The sequence below is a fragment of the Lacerta agilis genome, chromosome 12, assembly GCF_009819535.1.
Source record: "Lacerta agilis isolate rLacAgi1 chromosome 12, rLacAgi1.pri, whole genome shotgun sequence".
NCBI classification, from domain to species: domain Eukaryota; kingdom Metazoa; phylum Chordata; class Lepidosauria; order Squamata; family Lacertidae; genus Lacerta; species Lacerta agilis.
Window position 1 is genome coordinate 8411638 of NC_046323.1, and position 21541 is coordinate 8433178.

A 21541-nucleotide genomic window follows, 5' to 3' on the forward strand; every position below is an offset into this window, starting at 1 on the left:
TAAATAAATGGCCAGACACAGAGCAAGGCCTCATCTGCAGGGGAAAGCACCCTAACAAAAAAGTTAATCTAAGGCCAGACACATTTTTAGTTCTGATTTTTGAAATCGAAATGTTAGCAGGGAAATGGATATGTTATTAATACCACACATGTTAATAGGCAGGCACACTAACTGAGCTAATGACAAAAAGTGAAGAGCATGGGTTGGCCAAAGATAGATCCTTTAAATGCCAGTGGGTTTAAGACACAAGCATATGCAGAATTCTTCTATGTAAGTCACTTGGAGTTAACTCAGTTTAATGTGCCCTGGAACTATGGTAATGCCTCACCTGCTTGGATGGAGGACAGAGAGGTATGTGTGAAATTAGAAATTGGCCTCCAGTACACAGGTAAAACCCACATTTTATTGCTCTGTCCACTTTTCCTTCTGCCCCACTCAGCATATGAAGCACATGGAAGGGAAAGTTTTTTCACCTCTGCTCTATATGGTCAACACCATTCAACTTCCTACTCATGCTGTGACTCGATTTGAATGGGGAGAATATTTGGAGACCCTTCCTCTGTAGCCCCATCCATTTAGATTTTGCTAGAGTCCAAGTCTGAGCAATAATGTGAAAACAACTGTGCTGTATACTAACTGCAAGCCTGATAAAGTCCCTGCTAACCAATAGGCAGATTAAAAATAAACAAATCTTCCATTGACTATGGATAATGAAGATTTGCCGTAGACAGATTATTTTAATTACAATGCTGCTGATGAAATGAACTAAACCAGACTCTAAAAAAACTGAATGAAGTTGTGTAACAAAGCTTTTCAATGAGTAATAATTTAAACAAGGTGCTCCTATGATGAATATTTTGTGAAGCAGAGTATTCTGGAAATGTGTCTCACTTTTTTAACAGCCAAGCTGTATTCTCCAAAAGCACACACACACACACACACACACACACACGAGTTCTCATCCTTCTTGCAAAATGATTTATTGCTGTCAGATTGTAATCTAATTTTAGGTAGCTCACCCCCCCCCCCCACAGCCACCTTAGAGCCATTTTAACTTCATATTGCTCCCTTACCAAAGCAATGAAGAAGAAAAGATACGTACTCCCTCGTGCATTAAGGGTGCTATCCTGACATTTTTCTTCAGCCAATTGCTCTAGAAATCATCAATATTGCTCTACTCCTAAGCAGACCTTTTCTGAGCACAACAAAAACAAATTGCTTGTATCAGAGCTCGCCTTGACCTCTATATCCCACAGTGGGAAAACTAGATGCTTTTACAAGCTTGCAAGAGAGATGAAAGCTTCCAGGAACCCAATGGGCAGGTGAACTTTCTTTTTGTTATACAGTGCGTAAGCTCCTAAGGCTCAGAAATCCTCGTTCGTTGCATTTGCTATTCTGCTGGTAGGCGCTGCTAACATTCCCATGGGTTTTGCCATACGGCTTCAGTTCTTATAGATTCCTAGCATCCCTCAGCAACAAAGAGTGCTACTAAATCTTTAGGGAAGCTGCTTCATCCATCTACACACAGCTCCACAGCCACCTCTTATGTGATATATATTTATTGAAGTCTTACTATTTGGTATGCCCCTTACTATCCACAAAGCCATTCATGTCAACTAAATTGTTTCAGCTTCCGTTTTGCTCAGACTTTGCATGCACGCATGTGAACAGGCTCGTGCACGCACACACGTGCACACACAGAGCATCTCAAACCTTGTGCAAATTCTTGGACCGAGCAAACATTTTTCCTCTTTGCTAGTGGGATTTGTAGCTTTCCTCAACCATACCATGTTGATTTAGCATACTTAGTAGAGTCCCCAGCCCTGATTCCAGTTCTGTGGTTCTAAACTCCATTTTGTATGTTCAACATGTTATAAAAGTGGTTAACCCTTTGGCATGTATGTTTCTACGGGTAACTTCAGCTACTGAGAGTTGGTCCACCATATCCACAGCCTTATGGGAGGGAAGGATGGCTTGCAAGACTTGTTCAAACCTCTGAACTACCTTTCCTCTACTAAATTGTGGAACTCATATGCTTGCTTAAAAAAAAAGATGCTTAAAGATTAGTTCATCCCTCTGAATAGAGTGCAGAAACTACAGCCTGAAAGAAGATACAACAGCTCTTGGTAGCCAGAGTTCCCAGGGAAGATCAATGCAAACATCGAGGCATTATTTGGGACACCTCTTCATCACATATTACATGCCTCAGTGCTATGAGCATTTCAGAAAGGTTAACACAATAAAAGATGTCATCGTATGCCCTCTGCAAAGATACAGATACCCTGAAAAACAATTAATTATGAACCACATAGTTTAGAGATCAAAGTGGTAATTTTACATGGAAGAAATACTAGAATGTAGCTACATATTATTGTAACAAATTAATGACAGTGTTTCTCTCGCTCTACTGAATCAGTCAACTAGCATAGCAAAGAATACTCAGAATATACACAACAGAATTCAGGATATTCAACATTCTGGCCTGAAAATTGTCTTTCGAACATACAATATATTAACTGTGGAACTGGCAGTGTTAAAACAAAATATAATTAAAACTAAATGGGTAAAAATACGAAATGTTTCCTTATGATCAAATAACTTCCCAGAACATAGCTGGTATAGTTCAGAATGTTCCATATATGGTTACTTTAAAGCGATTTCCACATTACCGATGCACAATTTAACTAATAGGTTAAATATGGATTAAGAATCACAGAGCAGAAGAAGATAATTTCATACAATATATTTTTCATTTGGTTGGAAGCCTTAATGTAAATCAGTAATAAATATGGAGCAATGCTGTCAGTACAAGTGAAGCAAAATGAGCCATTGTTTTTGCGTAAATGAATTCTCTGTCTCTCCCTTTCAGTTACTGCATTTGCTAAAAGGTACAAAATGAGGGAAAGAGTGTCACCGATATTGAGAACGCTCATCCAAACCAGTATGGCATAGCTTGGAAGTTACTGAAACAAGAAAATAGTACAAAATGTATATGCTCATCATTATTTGTTCACAATAAATCATACAAATCAATTATAAAGGTTTTGCTGCACTAGAGTAGCATGAACGGTAATGGAAGGATTACAATTCTATCTCCATTATATTAGAGAGACATGGAGATGAATGGGGACCTTGGAGGCCTTCTCATCTCAGAACATAAAGTATGTAATACGTTTATAACTTATAAGCGCTATGTTATCACAGCCTCTCGAAGACTGGTTTTAATTTATTCGTGAATTCATGAGAACTTCTGATAAAAGTAGTAGCAGTTTGGTAGCCAACACACATCTTTTTATAACTGAGTTAACACTGAATATCTTGAGCAGGACAGGAAACTTATAGAACCCAATGATTCTTCTTACCCTCACGTTCCCAGGTTCTGTTCAACAGCAACACAGTGAGCATCTCACCGACCAGTGCAAACACACATCAGCAGCTTTCTTTCTTTCTTTCTTTCTTTCTTTCTTTCTTTCTTTCTTTCTTTCTTTCTTTCTTTCTTTCTTTCTGTGTCAATTGCCATTATTAGGCGCGACATGGCACAGTAGGAAAAGAGACCGGTTCACTGTGAGACCTGCTACTCACTCTCTTACAGTGTAACGGCCCCCCTTCCAACTGCTCATCACTGCAGGGATCTACACCAACGGGGAACCACATAGACTCTAGAGACCCTTGTTACCTGCTGCGCTCATCACGACTAACTCAAGATGGAGAACTGGAAAACAGCGTAGCATTACGAGGACAAGTGGAACATTTCAGGTGGCTGTCTCCCTATTTCAGAGTTTCAGGCCCGTCCGTACACATTGCAATCACCCTTCATTGCTTTCTCTACCAGTACCTACTTTAAAAAGATCCAGGCACTTCATTATAATGATGCTACTCAAGTTATCACTGAAATATTAACAGTTCTTAGTAATATACTTCATGCCCTAGCTTTGATCCAGCATTTTAAGAATTGATGCTTTGAGGACATACAGACTTGCTGCGACAGAGCAAAAAAAAAAAAGTATGAATATCCTTTGGATATTTAGTTATTTAGAATGAAGCATTTTTAAATATTTAAGACCCTTGCAAAGGGAAGGAACGGTACGGATTTAGAAAACTATTTCATAAGTCAAGGAATAAATAAGATGCAGTAAGTCTGTCAAGGCAGAAAGGGAATATGCTTTCCTCACCTCATCCCCAATGTAGATGGGGGGGGGGTATTCTTTACTCTATGGGCCACCATTTATCTCTGATTTTTACTGCCACACTTTTCTCCCTGAACCATGCAGTATTTGTGCATGTTTAAACTAAAGAGAGTCCAGCTGAGCTCTGACAGAAGGGTCTGTGTGAAAAGATTTGACTGGCAAATACACTGTTGTGGAATACTGTTTGCAGAAACAAATTTGGGTCAGGTCTTCAGCTGGGTAAAGAGTTAAGGGTAAAGAGTTAAGTGGGTCTGGGGATGTAATTTTGGGAGCCAAGGCTGCTTTCTCTCATCATACACAGGCATACTGACTAGACTGTGGCACCTACGAATTCATCCAGACACATAACTTGGAAGATCTAGCTGAATAATCAAGTAGTAGATGAAAATACCTGCTTGCTGTGCAGTCTGTGGTATTTGTGGGCTCCGTTGTGTATTGTATTGAACAGAGGCCATGGGCCTGTACTGCTGAGTTGCTGAGGTAGGGTACTGACCAGAGGGGTAATAGTACACAGGCATCTGTGGAAAATAGGAAAGAGGAAAAATTTATTGTAAAGCCATACAAACCAAACTCTCTAATTCATTCAATACACAGCTCAAGCATATCAATTTGATCATGTACAGAATTATTCATGAAATGTAGGATTTTCGAGCTTAAAAGTCTCCTGATAATATTAGGAAAAGCTGCAGAATTGTAATTTTTTTTAAAGCACGGCAAATATTCTACCAAGTGGAATATTGGCTAATCCACAGATACACACACACACACACACACACACACACACGTGTGTGTGTGTGTGTGTGTGTGTGTGTGTGTAATGACAACCACCTAGAGAAAGCAAGGAACTTGCTGTTCTCTGGATTCGTCACAAGTTCAGAATGACATCTTGCAAATCACCAACGCCATTAGATACAGTTATACAAAAAGAATATAACATCACAGAGAAAACTGCAAGGCACGAACTACTTCATGTAACAGGGATGATTACAAAGGTAGGGTGAAGGAACAGGAGAGACCATTGGAATCAGGTGAGAAGAGGGAATGCAGCCCCTGGGATGACTCACTGCAGAAATGGGGAAAGGAAACAAAAATCTCCAGGACCAGGAAAATTACAACAAGAAGAGGCAGCTGGTGGAAGAGCAAGTTCATCAATTTGACAAATCCTCTAAAAGTTTATGAACAAATGCTGCCTGCTCTTTCTTTTTCAAAGTCTTTTGTGCTTCTTTTTTTTTTTTAGTCCGGTGGGGGCCTCTGTTTATTTCAATATGCATGCCGCTTTTTGGTGCAGTATTGGGTGGACACTGAGGAAAGTGTCAGTGGTGTACAAGCCCTACCACACATTCAGCACACACCTGGATTAAGGTGTGCCAGGGCATGGATACAGAAAGGGGCGCGGAAATTTGCTGCTGATTATTCTTGTACAGGAAGTGTGCTAACAGCTTCCTTTACAGCTCTGGAAATCAGCGTGGCAACTGAGACCTAGCACATCTTCCCTTGCCTTTGTGAAGTTTAGGACCACAAAGCTCAGCTTTTAATTCATCAGGTGACAGCACAAAATGAATGCCTTGATTATCGTTACAAAGATGTCTGCAAACATGAAATGAAGGCTGGCAAAGTCACCCCTGCTGTGCGGGAATCCTTTGCAGAAGACTGCAGTACCTAGAGACTAGGAGGAAAGCTTAAAGCCTGCCACCACTACATGGGAGATGGACCGAAGAAAAGGAAATCTGAATTGGCTCCGCCCCATAGCTTGACCAATCATAGCTAGGAGGAGCTGGGAGCGGCTAGGAGCTAGGTAGAGTCATTGTTCTAAAAAAGTGTAGGCTTGCACATGCTGGCCAGCTTCCACTTTGACTTGAAATGTTTGTTTGGGGCTTCTCAGAAGTACGCAAAGGCAAGAAGCAGGTGGGTGGAATGCTAGTCTGCAATGGCACACACCTCAGAGGTTCTGGAACTGTGCTCTGGCTGAAAAAAAATCAGTGTTTAGTGTTTTCTGACCTAACCATCCCTTAGATCAGGAACAGAGAACCTCTGGGCCTTCACATGTTTTTAGACTACAGTCCCCATCATCTTTGACCACTGGCTTTGTCAGCTGGGGCTGATGGAAACTGGAGTCTCATAGGAGTCTGAAGGTCCACAGGCTCCTCATTGCTGCTTTAGGTATTCTGTATTCAGAGACTCCTCAGGCCAGGAATATAGAACCAAGAGTAATGAAAAATGAAGACGGAAATGGACGAGTTGGAAAAGATGACTTTCCTCCACCTTGTAATCATTATTAACAAATTATAGCACCTTTGATATTGAAAGGAGAGCTTGGTGGCAAGGCCACATCCCGCAAACCATAACACACATTCTTGGATAATCATAAATTGGTAGCTTACATTTAGCAATTTATAGTTACAAAGTATTATAGAGACATAAATCAATTTATCTCTGTAGAATTTAGATACTCTTATCTGGAGTTAGCCACAGGGAAATTATTTTTTTAAAACTGACTGAAAGAGAAAGCATTTGTTATAGACTCCATTTAGTGACACTGGAGCTGCCATTGATCTTTCAAATGAATGCCATTTGCTTGATGTAATATTAGGTGGGGAAAAACATGTCGTTTGGGATGATTGATGGAGTAACTTTTTACATTATGCAAATGACATCTATACTATCTGAACAAGATGAGGCTGTGCAGTTGCTGGACTGGAGTCTGGGGGCTATAACTGGCTGAACGCAGGCCAATAAACTGATGCTGTACCCTGATACAACATGAAAGGAGATGCTGTTGGTCAGTGGTTCTTGTGTCTGGGAACTGGAGATAAATCCTGTTTCTCTCCCCCCCCCCCAAGAAGCAGCTTCATAGCTTGATTCAGCACCATAACTGGAAGCCCAGGTGGCATCAGGGCAAGGGTGGCATATATTCCAGCTCCAGCTAGTTCTACCTGTCTATGGATCAGGATTGCTTGCCACAGTAACCTTGAATGTTCAGGTAACCTTGTCAGACTACAGTAATACGCATTATGTAAGGCTACCTCTGGAAGTCACATCTAGGGCAAGATGTGGACATAAGACTGATAAGCAGCATATTTAATTAGACAGTGCCTATCCTGTGTGAACTGCACTGCCAATATGGCTCTGGGATCAATTCAAGGTTTGGACGCTATCATAGTCCAAGCCCTGAATGATTTAGGTCTCAGATACTTGAAGGGGCACTTTTCTCAATATCTGCTGTCTCAAACACCTTCTTGTGGTCCTTCTGGTGGGGTAGCCCTTTCCTTGGTGGTGCATGCAGAATAGGGACCACTGTCTTTTGTTGTTGTTGTTGTTGTCGTCGTCGTCTGAGAACTCTGGTTGTCACCTTCCAGTATGGAGTTTTTGGTGCAGCCTGAAGGAATGTTTCTTCACCTAGGCCTTGGGCACAGATTGAGAAGTTCAAGGTCTGTGACTTTTTAATGCTGTGCTTTAGTGATGGATCGAAGTAATTTCTTTAAATGTTATTGTGTTTATATTTCAGATATTTCATTGAATTCTTATAGTATTGATTCTATTTTGTAAACCACCCTGGGATTTTATTTTTGAAGGGTGGTTTAAAATTATCATCATCATCATCAGGAGCAGCAGCAACAGCAGCAGCATTAAGGTCAGTTTGGCTGCTGGTCAGATAACTCTGACTGAAAAGTGATGCTGGTTATTGACATAATGTTCTTGGCTACGATTACTAAGGTACATGTGAAGATAGAAGTGCAGATCAGAGGATGTGCAGCACATTTTTCTGAAGTGGGGAGAGTAAAGTGGGAATATTCTCCCACTGAAAGTAAAAACCAGGCTGCTCTAGGCATTTTCTAGTCATCAGCTTGCCACAGAGAACTGTCACAGAACAATCAGATAAGAGGCTGGACAGCAAAAGAGAACTCCTGTTAAGCTTCTAAAAGGATGTCTCAGCCAGAGCGAGACAATGCAGGGCAGGAGGAAAAAGCAAGGGAAGAACAAATGCTTTCCACTCCTCTTAGATGTGCCACTTTTAAAATCTATCCGCTCCTTCTTTGATGCAAAAATGGGAAACTGAGCTTTAGAAGGCAGCGGCAAAGGCAGCTTTAATTAAACTTTAATATATTAATGTGTGATATCTTTAGACTCCCAGGCTCAGCTAACTTCCGTCTTTTTCCTTCAAAGATAATCCCACACTGACTGGACATGCTCACAAATTGCCTACTGCCAGCTGCATTCAGGGCTATGGGATCCGACAGAAGAAAAGCCTCTTGGGCTGCTACAATTACAGAAACTAATTAGACATTTACACACAAGCCGCCCCATTATGATACCAAATCTGACAGCAGGACACCATGGAGCAAAAAGATAAAATAAAAATGATTTCACATTGATTATATTCTGTGGATGGTTGCATCACAACAGTTTGCAAGGCTAAGTAGAGTAAGTACATTGGAATCTCCCTGTCTGTAACCCCCCCATCAAGTTGTTAACAAAAAACAACTTGAGGAATCCTAAAGTTTATTCAGACCTACTTTAAGCTACCAACATGAGTCTGACCAAACTGCGGGAGGCAGCGGAAGACAGGTGTGCCTGGCGTGCTCTGGTCCATGGGGTCACGAAGAGTCGAATACGACTGAACGACTGAACATCATCATCAACATCAACACTTTAAGCTACTTGTATTGCTCGACCAGTTGAAAACAGCAGTGAAACACAGAATAAATTTTCTCAGGGTGACTCCTACCCAATTCTCAAATTACTAAGGCAGTATCTCATCTGCCCTCATAGTTCAGAAGCTCTTTTGTTTCCAATACATATGAAGTTCTGAGGCACATGGGGTCATGCTGGCCATTCTGTTTATTCCATGATATTGGCTACATGGAAAGTTGCCACATGAAAAGCACGGCCCTACATGATTCAAAGTTTCATACTTCACTGAAACGAAACTTGGGGTAGGATGTGGTGGAGGAGCTATAACCTCAGTAAGACTCGGCATATTTCCAAGTGGCAAAAGGGAAGAAATGGAGCAGATCATGCAAATACATATTTACTAACCACTACACATTATCATGTAGCTCCATAATTCAGCTCCATAATTAAAGTTACACCATAGTTTTCTGAACGCTCACAGAATCTGCCATGTGTTAGGTATTAGGACATAGGAAGTAACAGTTGGATCACAGAGGTATGAGGAGTATGTTTGAGTGGGCTAACAACCAGGAGAAACCAAGTCAGATAAGAAGGAAATGAAACTGGATAGATTTAGGGAAGATGACAAGATCAGGAAATGGTTACAGAAGGGGCAAGGGGAGGAGGAGTATCAGGTACAAGGCAAAATGTATTTTAATATTTGCTTTGGGGTATTTCCAGTTCGCCACACTTCTATTCCATACATTAGTTAAGGAGATTTTTTAAAAAAATATATATTTATTATTAAATTGTCAGGTGTCAATAAGTGCCTCCCAATAGCTGATGCACTTATTGACATCTGCCAACAGCCATTTAATTTTCAAATCATTTGGTTGACCTTCTAAGGAGATCTGAAAAGAGGAGATAAGTTTAACTCTGGGTGAGTCATACAATGGACAATTAATATCATTAGTATCAGAAGCCGGATTGGAAGGTGGTGATTGAAAGCACTAATATGGCTTTCCCCACATTATCTGACTTCCATGTCCATGGACTTTGTAACTGGAGTGGCTTCGTACCTTGCAGATTTTTGACCCTAGCAGTTCTTGGTATGGGGTGTAGCCACAGGAAAGAAGCTTCCATGAAAACCTAATTGTGTATCAGTCTCATATTTGTTATATCAACTGAGAATGTCTCCGTTTAAGGATTGGTCCATTCTAGGGGCTTTGTTATACCAGGATAGAGCAGAAGGGAGAGAAAGAATGAAGATTCACTCCACATTGCTAATGGTCTTGTAGTTTGCATATTTCAGTACCACACTTAAGAAGTCTATTAAAAATTGGTGTAGGAACACAGTTCTGCCCATCAGCCCACCACACATACAAAACACTTATTTTGTGATTTTTTTTTCTGGTCACTGCATTAACATATGCAAAGTTGCTACACTAGAAAGCCAATTGATGCAGCCGTCACCTACCAAAATGCTACTACAGGTAAGTGTGGCTTGACAGCGCTCAGTGAGGGAGTGAAAAATGTTGTCTCCTCAAGCAAGGGCAGTGCATTATGAAGGACCCAGTTAATATGGAGCAAGGTGAAAAATTTGCTCTCACTGGCTTTTATAATTTTTATGACAGTTCCCTCGTACACTTGAATGACCAAGAAACGGAAGCCAGGCTGGATAGCTCAGTCAGTAGAGTGTGAGACTCTTAATCCCGGGCTTGTGCGTTCATGCATTGCAGGGGGTTGGACTAGATGACCCTTGTGGCCCCTTCCAACTCTGCAATTCTATGAGACTATGAATACAGAAGGTATGTCTGTTAGAGGCTGGACTTGCTAGATGTTTCAGCCTGCCCAAGCAGTTTGCGATGCTGCAGTGATTAGCACAAAACATACCTCTCACAACTCTAACACTGGGTAGCCTGTGCTTAACTGATAGCAGTACAACACTTGTAATATGTAAACCTCTTTGTGATGGACAGATCAGTGTATTTCTGGTCCAAGTCAAATTCACATGTGGTTTTTCATCAAGTCCATTCTGTCCGACTGCAGCATTAATTTGCATGTGTTTTTTTTTTTAAAGTACAGAAATCTGTATTTAAATATGAACTTTGATGTGTATTAAAATAATATTTTATTTCAATGTACGTATTTCTAAGCACATTTTATCCTAAAATATCCAGTTTTAATACGTTCTGGTATGCCTAAGTTGCAAAGTCCAGAGAACTGTAAAATTCACATTCTTATTTGTGTATTAGACCAAGAGGTCAGTTTGCTAAAAATGTGAACCCAACAAAATTCTCTGCTCCTGCTCCCCCCCCCACACAATTAGCAAGCTCCATTTGTCCTAATGACAGGGGGTTTGGATACCACTTAATAAACAACAACCCTGCAAATTACTTTGTTGCTGTCTTCTAATAACTAGGCTCCTTATTTCAGAATGAGCCCTCTAAAATTAATTTGTGAGCAGCAGGCACTGAGAAAAAATTAACAATTACTGGAGGTATGGAGAGAATACTGCCTTTAGTGCAAGCATGAATTCTTGGAAGTAACACCTAGGGATAAAAACAGCAACATAGCTGAGAACTGTACCTGTCCTGGTCAAAGGAAATAAGTTAACAAAAATAAAGCAAGGGGAAGAACTGGCATATTTCTTTATTTTTAATTTTTTTTAAAAACTGTTTTTGGACATTAAACTGAGAGAGTGAAAGAGTGATGTTACTAGATTTCAGCATGCAAAGGTCTCTTTGGTTGCAGTTTGCTGTAATTAAGCTTTGAAATTTAGCTTTCTAATAAAAATGCATAAGGTAAGAGTTGGCTAGAAAATTCCCTGGACATTTTGCTCCTCGTCAATAATCACTTTCCTTATTCTGTGAGGATCCTCAGGATGCAAACAGGGAACTTTGGTGGCAAACAATAAAACCTAATCAAGAAGACAGAACACATTAGAGATCTCCAGTGCCTTACATGTTCAAGTCAATTAAATATGATTCATGGCTAGTGCTTCCACTAGACGCTATGCAGAAGCTCATACACGGGAAAGAAGGGGAACCATGGATGTACTATCTTTATTAATAATAATAATATGCAGAACTATCACGAAGCAGAGCATGTGTCCAAAGCCCTGGACCGAAAAGACTGATAGGTACATGGATGTACGTCACTTGAGCTCTCATCACCAGGAGTGCCACCATATTTGGGGAGACCAGGTAAGCCCTGCCCTGCATAACTGATCACAAGATGTGGTGCATGCACACCATTTGAATGGCAATGCCAATCAACTTGGGTGGTGCTGCCCTCTCAAATATTTTATTGGGGGAACGGGACCAAAGGGAGTCGGCTCCCATGCTCATCACTGTAAGATTCAGCAATGAAAGCTCTCAGATGAATGTGTGGGACCTTACCATTAACACAACTGTATTCCCATCTTCATGCATGGAAGATGTTACATGATGCCATGGTCGGTGAGCTGTGGCATAGGTGTGAACCTGACCATAATCACAGAATTGCAGAGTTGGAAGGACCACGAGGGTCATCTTAGTCCAACTCTCTGCAGTGCAGGATTCTTTATCCCAATGTGGGGGTTGAACCCACGACCCTGGTCTCATGCTCTACCAACAGAGCTATTCCAGAAGAGTTGCTGAAATGAAGGGACCCACTTTGAGGGGGTTCTTCACAATCAAGCAGTGCATAAATGTTAGGGAATACATAAGAAGTGAAACAAATAAGAGAACCGACCCAAGTGACACTGACGTAAAACCCTACATACATGCTAAGTATTACCAGCCCAAACCCTTCCTCCTCTCTCTCCCATCTTCTTCAAGCCCAATGTTATTCTGTAGACAACACTAATGTCTCACATCAGATGTAAAAAAGAATCTAGAACCTGAAAAAAGAGACAATGCATGTTCTTTTGTAAACCAAGAATTTAATTTTTTTTAAAGTGAGCTCAATCCATGTGGTTAGTTAATGCATTTGCTTGTCCACATGAACCCACCCCCTTGTTAAGCAACGAGAAGGCTGATGGCATGTGATAATGTAATCTCCAAAAACCAAACAAACCATGGGATAGAAAACTCTGTCCTATCCTGCTGTGTAAACTGACCTTATGAAAATTTCACTGCCTCAGATTTTATGCATTTAGTGGCGCTGTACCTCTGAAAATGTTCCTTGGCTGTCTTCACTTCCTTCAAGACTGTGCTACTGAAATAATGTAATACTGAAATAATGTAAAATTGATGCTCGAGGGTGGGGGTGGGAGGGCTTACCTGAGCAGGTGGTGGCGGCGGCTGTACATAACCCTGCGGTGGAGGTGCAGCTTGCAGTACTTGCTGGGATACTGGTGGACCTGAACCTGCAAAACCTCCGGGAGGGAGCTGTTGGCTGGATGCCATGACGTAACCAGTCTGTGGGGAAGACTGCTGTATAATAGGTGATGGGTAGACAGGACCAGAAGGCGAATCAGGGTTGTCTCCCGATGACTGACGACTTAAACTCATCTGGCTAAACTGTGTTGTCATGTCATCTCGCTGTGAGGCAAAAGTCAGTTGAAAATGATCAACAGAGATCTCTGCAGCGGATATTTAGAAAACAAAACAAAAAAAATGGGTTCAAACAAGCATGCACAAGAAGCAGGGGAAAGTACATTTAAGCACATGCGCACACAAACACAAAATTATGTGAAAGCAAACAAACAAACCTAATCCTAAAAGCAAGTAAAAAACATTGCCATCACCCCCCCCCACTTCCCTTCCCAAATCTAAATGGGGAATTCTACATTAGTCTTGATGATACCTTGAAAAGATTCTTCTCTCCTGGTATTGATATGACCCCATAACTTCTGATGTCAAAAGTTAATAAGAACAGTTTCCCAGCCACCCCCAAAGGAAGATGAATGGTTTACAAACTTATTTTTTTAAAAAAAGACTTCAGCAGATCCTATTCGTTTCTACTCAGAAGTAAGCCCCAGAGTTCAATGAGACTTATGCCCAGGCAAGTGTGTATAGGACTTCAGTCTAAGGGTTTTAAGGGGGCTGGTTGTTCCACTACTAATACCCAAACACTTGGGACACTAACACCTCCAACTCCTTTAAGTAACCCAGCTGATCAGCCTCATCCATGTTCCCTGCAGTGGTCATCTGGCTATGGAAACATATGTGGTTCCTCATCAATTCAGTGTCAATGATAACGCCTCAGGAAAAACTATTTCATAAGCAGAGCAATGAAAGTTAAGGCCTGTACTCAACAGTAGCTCCATATTGTAGCTGACTGCAGGAAAAACCATTAAATGAATGCAGGTTTATAAAAATATGACCATCTACCAAACATTCAGCTTATGTATTTCCAAACAATTCTCAAGAAGGCAACAAATGCAGCCTTCAAAACCAGTTAATGGTGTCTCACATTGCTGAAAAAATCTTTTATTGGGCACTGTAAGTAAAAATAAATAACTCTCTTTAAAAAAAAAAGTACTGGTTTTCTCTTTGATTTTGTTGCTTTAGTCTCATTAAATGACTAAAGAAAATGTGTTGTTTTATAATGACCTAGAAAATGAAGGGAAAGAAACAGCTGGGATGAAGGTCTAAACACACATGCCAGCCTACCTAACCTATTAAAATGTCAACTGTAACTTAATTGCAATCCTTAAACAGCATGTCAAAGTTAGCTTCGCACGGGCAGTTTGACTTTTACATTTGGGATGCCCTGTGTCACAAGCCTCTAACCAGTGCAGAGCCCTAACTGCCTCAGTGTTTCCATAGCTCATTCCCCTCGTTCATCTTTGCATCCTCTCAAGTTTTTACCTTGAGCCATCGCTTGGCTGGCGTACCTAGACTGAGAATAAGAAAATGCCGAAGTCTATTTGGCTGTCTAGGCAAATCAGACAAGAGTTGGGGAAGTTACTGAACTTGACAAGAGCAAAAGCACATACGCCTGTACTGGGGAACGATAAAGAAGTAACCTCTTCCAGCAGCAAATGGTCAAGGTCACCTTGTACGAGTCTGCAAGCCCTTTCAGGCATTCACCAGCTCTTCCCACTATAAGCACGGTCTCCTCAAGTGTGCTTAGTTATTTTGCATTCTACTAATAAATCAAGTTTGTTCTTGCTCTGCCATGATACAGTAAGCCTCACCATATTTCTCTGCTATTAATCAGTAATGAATTTGCAGCAGCTGTTTTTCATGGAGTATGTCACAGAACATACCACAAAGAGAGCTGGTGCTCTTTGTCCCTCTTCCGAAATCCTGTCTCTGAGATAGGTATCTTTTTGAAATTCTTTGTGGGAAACCTGATGCGTCTTCAAAGAGATACAAAGGGCACTAACTCCCTACCGCCTTGTTTTGCTATGGTTTTGCCCACACAAGATTTTCATTGCTCTTGCATGTACAACAACATGCATTCTCACACAGCTCTTCGCCGGGAAGAACTCTGTAGTTTGTGGTGCTACCTCTGCCTGCGACCATTGACAGCTCCAAAGGAGACAGCCAGAAGTCTAACAGAAGCAATCAAGTGCCCCCTAAGCCCCTATTTACTGAGATGACTTGGACTCACCCCACCAAAGTTGGTGCCAGTTGCTTGGCCTAGAGTGTCTGATGTACCTGTTCCACAGTAGCCTTCACCAACCAAAGTCAGATCCCCTACAGAGGGCTAGGGGGAAATGTGGAATGGTTGGTTCTCTGCTACCTGGTTCCTAACTCCCCTCTGAAGTTCCTGCAATGATGATGATGGCGATGATGATGATGATGATGATGATGATTTCTCCTCCTTTGTCAACTGACCTTTCCAGCTTCTTTGCCTACCCCTCTTTCCTTTTCTGACTGAGGAAGGTCCTGCCAGTGCAACTGTGATGTTGGGATCCTTCCAGACCAGCAGTGTAAACCTCAAGTTATTGCAACTCCTGCCACTGCACTGTAAGGGCTGGACCGAAGTATGTATGGGCATTCATTTCCTACTGCAAAGTATGTTTCCCTTTCACATGGCTGCAAGATACCCCATGTTTCCTTTTTAAAAAGAAAAAAACCACAAGGTTCATGCAAATAACCTTTGCGCCAACCACAACATCTTGTGGAAGCCTTACTGAATCCTGAAATTCAGTCCAAGCTCTTACAAAACAAACCCTGAACTACTTCCTAACCAACGTCTGTGCACTCAAAACACAAGCAGCTCAAAAACAAAACAAAAACCCCCCAGGTGTAACCGTAAATGCTAAAAAATAATAATAATGCTAATTAGTCATGCTGGCGATGCTGTATCTTTAGCGCTCTAAACGCACATGAAAATAGAACAAATTGAACCAGGAGGTTTAAAAGGCAACCACCTTAGAGTAATAATTTATCAATCATCAATTTGGGAAGGCAGACAAACACACACTTCCGGTAATCTTGCACCATCTAGGTATATATATATATTTGGCTGTGCAGGCCTAAGTGACAAGCAGTTCCAGCATCACTGAGTAAGACAAGAGATTTACAGCAATTATCTTCTGTTTCTCTCCAGTTCTCCAGATAGCAATGCCCCCAAACAGAAAGCAAGCTCAGACAATGTAATCAATCCACATAAAAAGCAATAAAATCTGTAGTACCACAGGAAACTGCTGTGTTGGAGACACTGCCAGAAGATGCTGAGGAGGATAGGAAACGGCTGGATACTGTACTGACTGAGAAGAAGGCTGCAGAGCCTGAACTGGCTGAGGCAGAAAGGAAACAGAACAGAAGCGGAGGAAGGGAGAGATTCAATTATTGCCCTCAGACAAAGACAGACATTTCTTAATTTGAGCCAAGGCCTGTAAATAAAGATGACATCTTCCAGCTCATCTGGCATAGGGCGCAATAGGTCAGATATTGTTGTTTTAAGACTGCATTCCCCACTCCTGCATGCCTGCAATGCTAACTCAGTGGCGAAAAGCCTGTTTGATTTAACACTAAGAAACACAACACTTTCTAATGCAACGCTGATATAATGCTCTTACTTGGATGATGTGAGGGCTTGTACAACTGTGCTGGCATTGGGACTGATGTGGCATTTACTGCTGAGGAGCAAGCCATAGAAACGGTCCTTTGAAAATGTGTAGCTAGCACCGTGGGTCCTTTATTGGTGCGAGTCTCTTATATTACTGGGAAAAAGTAGCAAGGATCCTGTTAACACTTAGCTTTACCGTGCACAACCTAGCAATAACAACCAGGGTGCAATCGCCATCATGCCCATTAGGAGAAAAAGCTGGGTCACTTAAATAAAGGTTCTGTGTATACTACGCATTTCTACAGGTTTAGTTCTCCACCACCATCTGCTTCAGTAACTGCAGATATGCGTGAGAATAATTTGCATGTCTCCTAGGGCCTAGGCATTATTAGCATCAGAAAGGATGTTAGCTACATCATGCCAAATTCAGTGACAATTAAAATCCAAAGCAAATTTGTATCTCAGATAGGGTTGTTCCTCCCCCCCTTTTTTTGGCAGAGCAGGCAAATATTTTCCTAGCATGGAGATCACTTCCCCCCCTTCCAGTTTCGCAGGAGCTCTCTAGCTAGGGCCCTTCATCCCGTGCCCCCCCCCTCCATTGGGGTAGGGGAGGGAGGCTGGCAACAAGAGAAGGGGTCATTTCAATGGTGGCCCGGCTTTTGTGGAATGTTTTCTCTGGGGAGGCAAACCTGGCACCACAGATTTAAGTGCCATGCAAATACTCCTCCCCCCCCTCCCGGGCTTTTGGCCTCTCCTAGTGCACTGTGTTTTCATTAACTGTGCATTTTTGAGTTTTTTTTATTTGAATTGTTCTGCTTTTAGGTTTTTATTGTTGCTTTAAATGGGTTTTAATGTAAATCGCTTTGAGTGGATTTATGTAGGATTTAGATGATGATGGGGTGGGATGGGAGGCAGGGGAAGCAGAGAGCGCCAATTTCTCAAACAAACGGATGGCTCACAATAGTCAGAACCTACTGCAAAAGGGTGTCAAGAACATACATAGCCACTGCTGAATTGGCCTTGTGGATGGGAGACATTATATACTGAATTGCTGTTTACCTATGGAGGAGGTACATGCGGCTGGTGTAACGCACAGCTTGGAAGGCTGCCATGATAATGCAAACAAACCTCCTAAATTATATCAGTTTGGGGCCAGTGAGCAGGAGGAATCCATTATATTTTATAGGCTCAGAGGGGTGCACTGGATGATCCCTTGCAAAGCTGCTGACGGAAACAACTATTTGTGTGTCATCTGTAGAAGTTGTGCCTTAAGAGTCATCAGTGTTTCAAGGTGTCACTGGATGCAAATCTTGCATGATGTGCTACTTCAATGCCTTAACTGCTCCTTTTCTGGCTAGGCCTACGAATAGGTAAAGGTAAAGGGACCCCTGACCATTAGGTCCAGTCGCGGACAACTCTGGGGTCGTGGCGCTCATCTCGCTTTATTGGCCGAGGGAGCCGGCGTACAGCTTCCGGTTCATGTGGCCAGCATGACTAAGCCGCTTCTGGCAAACCAGAGCAGTGCATGGAAACACTGTTTACCTTCCCACCGGAGCGGTACCTATTTATCTACTTGCACTTCTTGCTTTCAAACTGCTAGGTTGGCAGGAGCAGGGACCGAGCAACGGGAGCTCACCCCATTGTGGGGATTCGAACCGCCGACTTTCTGTTCAGCAAGCCCTAGGCTCTGTGGTTTAACCCACAGCGCCACCCACGTCCCTATATGGCCTACGAATAAGGCAGCACCAAACAATACTGCTCTAGTAGACTCACACTGGGTCCATAGCTGCTAGCATATAGGCAGACATTTCCCCCTTACCTGTGTGACAAGGTGACTTGTAATTTGTTGCTGTGGTTGCTGCACAGGTTGCTGGGATGAAGGCGGTTGCTGGGACTGTCCAACTATCTGGCTTCTCATGGGCTGTTGACTGCTGGGTGGGTTGTATATTGCAGGTGTACCATCAGGGTTTACAAATGGTTGACCTGGAACAAACAAATCTTTAATGTACTTTTCAAGACAACTTTACAAAAACAGAGCAACTACCAAACAAAGACCCAGAGCAACACATTAAATTCTCTTACAAATGTATGGATATCTTCCCCAAACCCTTAAGTACTGATTAATGGAAATGTTCCAAGTCCAAAGCAACAAGATTAGATTTTTGGTTTGTTTCTTTTTTGCCGTTGAGACTTTGTCGGCCATTAGGCAATGTTTTCTCTTAAAGTGCACTAAATCAGAAATTATAGATTCTGAATAAATTGTTAAGTTCACTATGCTTGTTCTTCTCTAGGACAAATGAATTAAGTGGACGCACAATTAGTTAAGAATGCCTCCTTCATTCTGTGATTCTATAAAGGAATGGCCATATCAGTTAGTTCAACTGACTGATTAAGAGTGCAATCCTACACGCCTTCTTAGCAGTAAGACCAAATTCAAAGGGACTTACACTCAGAAAAGTGTATATAGGATTGTAACCTAATGTGGAACTTTAACTGATCTTTAGCTGAAGCCATCAGATATTAGTGCAGCATAGATAGATGCTTTCTTCCTTTTGAGAGCTTATGGCCCATGCTGATCTTTTTTCAAATAATAACTGCATTCCAGTAAGCTCTTAATGCATTAAGGGTTCTTAATGAAAAATTTAACTCCAGGTATCCATTTGCTCCCTCTGTGCTGACATGCCATGTATTATGTCTCCACTTTTTTTCTTTTGGTACATTATTAATGACTCTGTTCACTGCTCATGAAATACCTATTCAGTGCATAGTTTACCGATGAGGCAGTTTCTTTGCCCAAAAGCAGGAACCCTATTTGGACATTGCCCTTCATGTGACTGCAACCTCACCTGTAGATCCCCAAGGAAAGATGTGGTATCTTGCTGCAAGATATCTGTCTCTTGGAAACTGTAATTTCTGTTTTAGTAATGATCAGCACCCGGATTTTTCTATGGGCTGTGGTTTGCTAAAATAATAGGAAACATGAAACCGACTGACCTGTGTGTGGATTGAGCAGGATACTCCCCGGTGGAATCCCTGCAGCTTCAAGTGGAAGTATGATGTAGCTGGTGTTGTTTGCTACTACCTGGCCACTTATTCCATTGTCTGTATAGGAAACATTGCTCGAAGAGGTGGCTGTAACTCCAGGGACAAGTGATGCACTTTGGAGAGGTTGATGTGTTCTTGACAGAGATCCTGAGGACCCAGCACTGCTGGAAGACTCTGAACCTGAAAAAAGCCAGGTTTACTGTAATAAACACTACATCTGCAGGGTAGACAGGGCTTACGGACTGAGCAATAGCCACATTACTAAGTAACTTCTACAAAGCAAATTATTTATCTGTAACCTCACCCAAAGCATTCCCCCCCCCCCAACTGCAACCATGGATGAGTTTGCAAAGCCTGCTAGTATCACTTGGGGAACATGGTTGTGACATACAACAGTGCAAGCACATCATCCAACATGGAATATAGAAACCTGTGGGTGGCATATATTGCCGAGGAAAATTCCATGTTACAAATGAGAGCTGACTCATGATCATTGACCAGGTATAATATGGCTATGCTCTACCAGGTGTGTGCATGTTAAAAAATGCATTTGATGACATCCAGTCAGCTAGTTTGCAGAACGGACTTATGCTCATGCATTTCCTTTTCTCTCTCCCTTCCCGCAGTCCCTGCTAACCACCCAAAAATCAGCTCTGGAAGGCTGCGAGACCCTCCAGAGCAGATTCAAAGTGCAGGGTGGAGGAGAGGAAGGGGAAGTCTCACTGTGCGGGTGGAAGTCTGCTTGCACAGCACTTGGTATCACCCATGGGGCTGCATCTTAACTAGACATAACATTACTAGTAGAGTGCAGCAGCTTAAGCTGACTTCCTAATTACAAGCCAAGGTCGGCGCCGTGGTGGGATTCTGGGCTTGTTCAACATGAAGCAGGATCTGCGCAGGGCACCCAGAGTCAAAGCAGCCCCACCCCGGCAAAACACCTTGTGGTATCCAAAGTACATGGTCAGTGAGCAAAGCCAGGGATAAGAGTGGCAAGAATGTGAAGCATCCTGTGATGCTACCTAGCAAATAAACATTGTCGGGTCAACAGGAAATTTCAATTTTCCAGCTCAAAAAGACGCTGCATTCAGTAAAGCAAACACCCATAATACAGAATTCAACATAAAAGCGCTGAGGGGAGATAGAAAACTCCTGACAGTTGGCACTACTAGGCACCTTCACCAGTTTGTGGGTGCTTTCAGTGCAGACGCAGTTCATCACCTGCTGTTAAATGAGCTACAGTTCAGCACTATTCCTTAGCATAGAGGTTTTCAACCTTTTTGATTCCACGGCTCCCTTAACTAACTACATTCTTTCTGCGGCACCCCTGTGGGGCTCAGGAGCCCAGTTACGTCACCCCTTGCCTGTAGAGCCGGCAGCCTCTCACCCCTTTTTGAACACCCTCCCTTGTGGAGTGTTGCATGTCGATATCCCGACCCCTCCCGTGAATAAATAAGACACAAGACACTGTATATAAGGTTAAATGGAGAATAAAAGGCCACAACTTTATTGGTTCCGGATGTTGAGCGGTATTGGCTTTAGGCATTGGATCTAACTAGACTATATCCGACTCCAGTACGACGTGCTGGCAGTCCAGGAAGGGATAACCACTGTTGGGTGAGCCCTTGCTGCTGCACATCAGCTAAGGACTCACCCTGTGATCACCGATCTGGGGCGTGCCTTAGGCCCTGACCACCCACGGCTCCGGACACGGACACGCCCCCCGGACTCCTTTACGAAGTACCCTT

The 21541-nt window shown here is 42.3% G+C and overlaps 1 protein-coding gene and 1 long non-coding RNA gene across 15 annotated transcripts in view; one reads left to right on the forward strand and one right to left on the reverse strand.

Moving 5' to 3' along the window:
* The window catches only part of ARPP21 (cAMP regulated phosphoprotein 21), a 160868-nt gene that overhangs the window by 25465 nt on the left and 113862 nt on the right, over positions 1 to 21541 (reverse strand). For 12 of the 14 annotated variants that reach the window (XM_033165972.1, XM_033165976.1, XM_033165968.1 and 9 more), the window contains 5 exons: positions 19746 to 19976; positions 18571 to 18734; positions 16375 to 16479; positions 13064 to 13324; positions 4579 to 4705 (listed from right to left, as the gene is read on the reverse strand). In XM_033165972.1, the coding sequence (XP_033021863.1) occupies positions 4579 to 4705; positions 13064 to 13324; positions 16375 to 16479; positions 18571 to 18734; positions 19746 to 19976 (888 nt within the window). The remainder of the gene's footprint in view (positions 1 to 4578; positions 4706 to 13063; positions 13325 to 16374; positions 16480 to 18570; positions 18735 to 19745; positions 19977 to 21541) is intronic. The other 2 variants (XM_033165980.1, XM_033165981.1) reach the window with 1 other exon arrangement.
* Positions 7788 to 8561, forward strand: LOC117055998. Its single transcript, XR_004427681.1, has 2 exons — positions 7788 to 7818; positions 8352 to 8561. It is a non-coding gene; the product is annotated as an uncharacterized LOC117055998 (long non-coding RNA).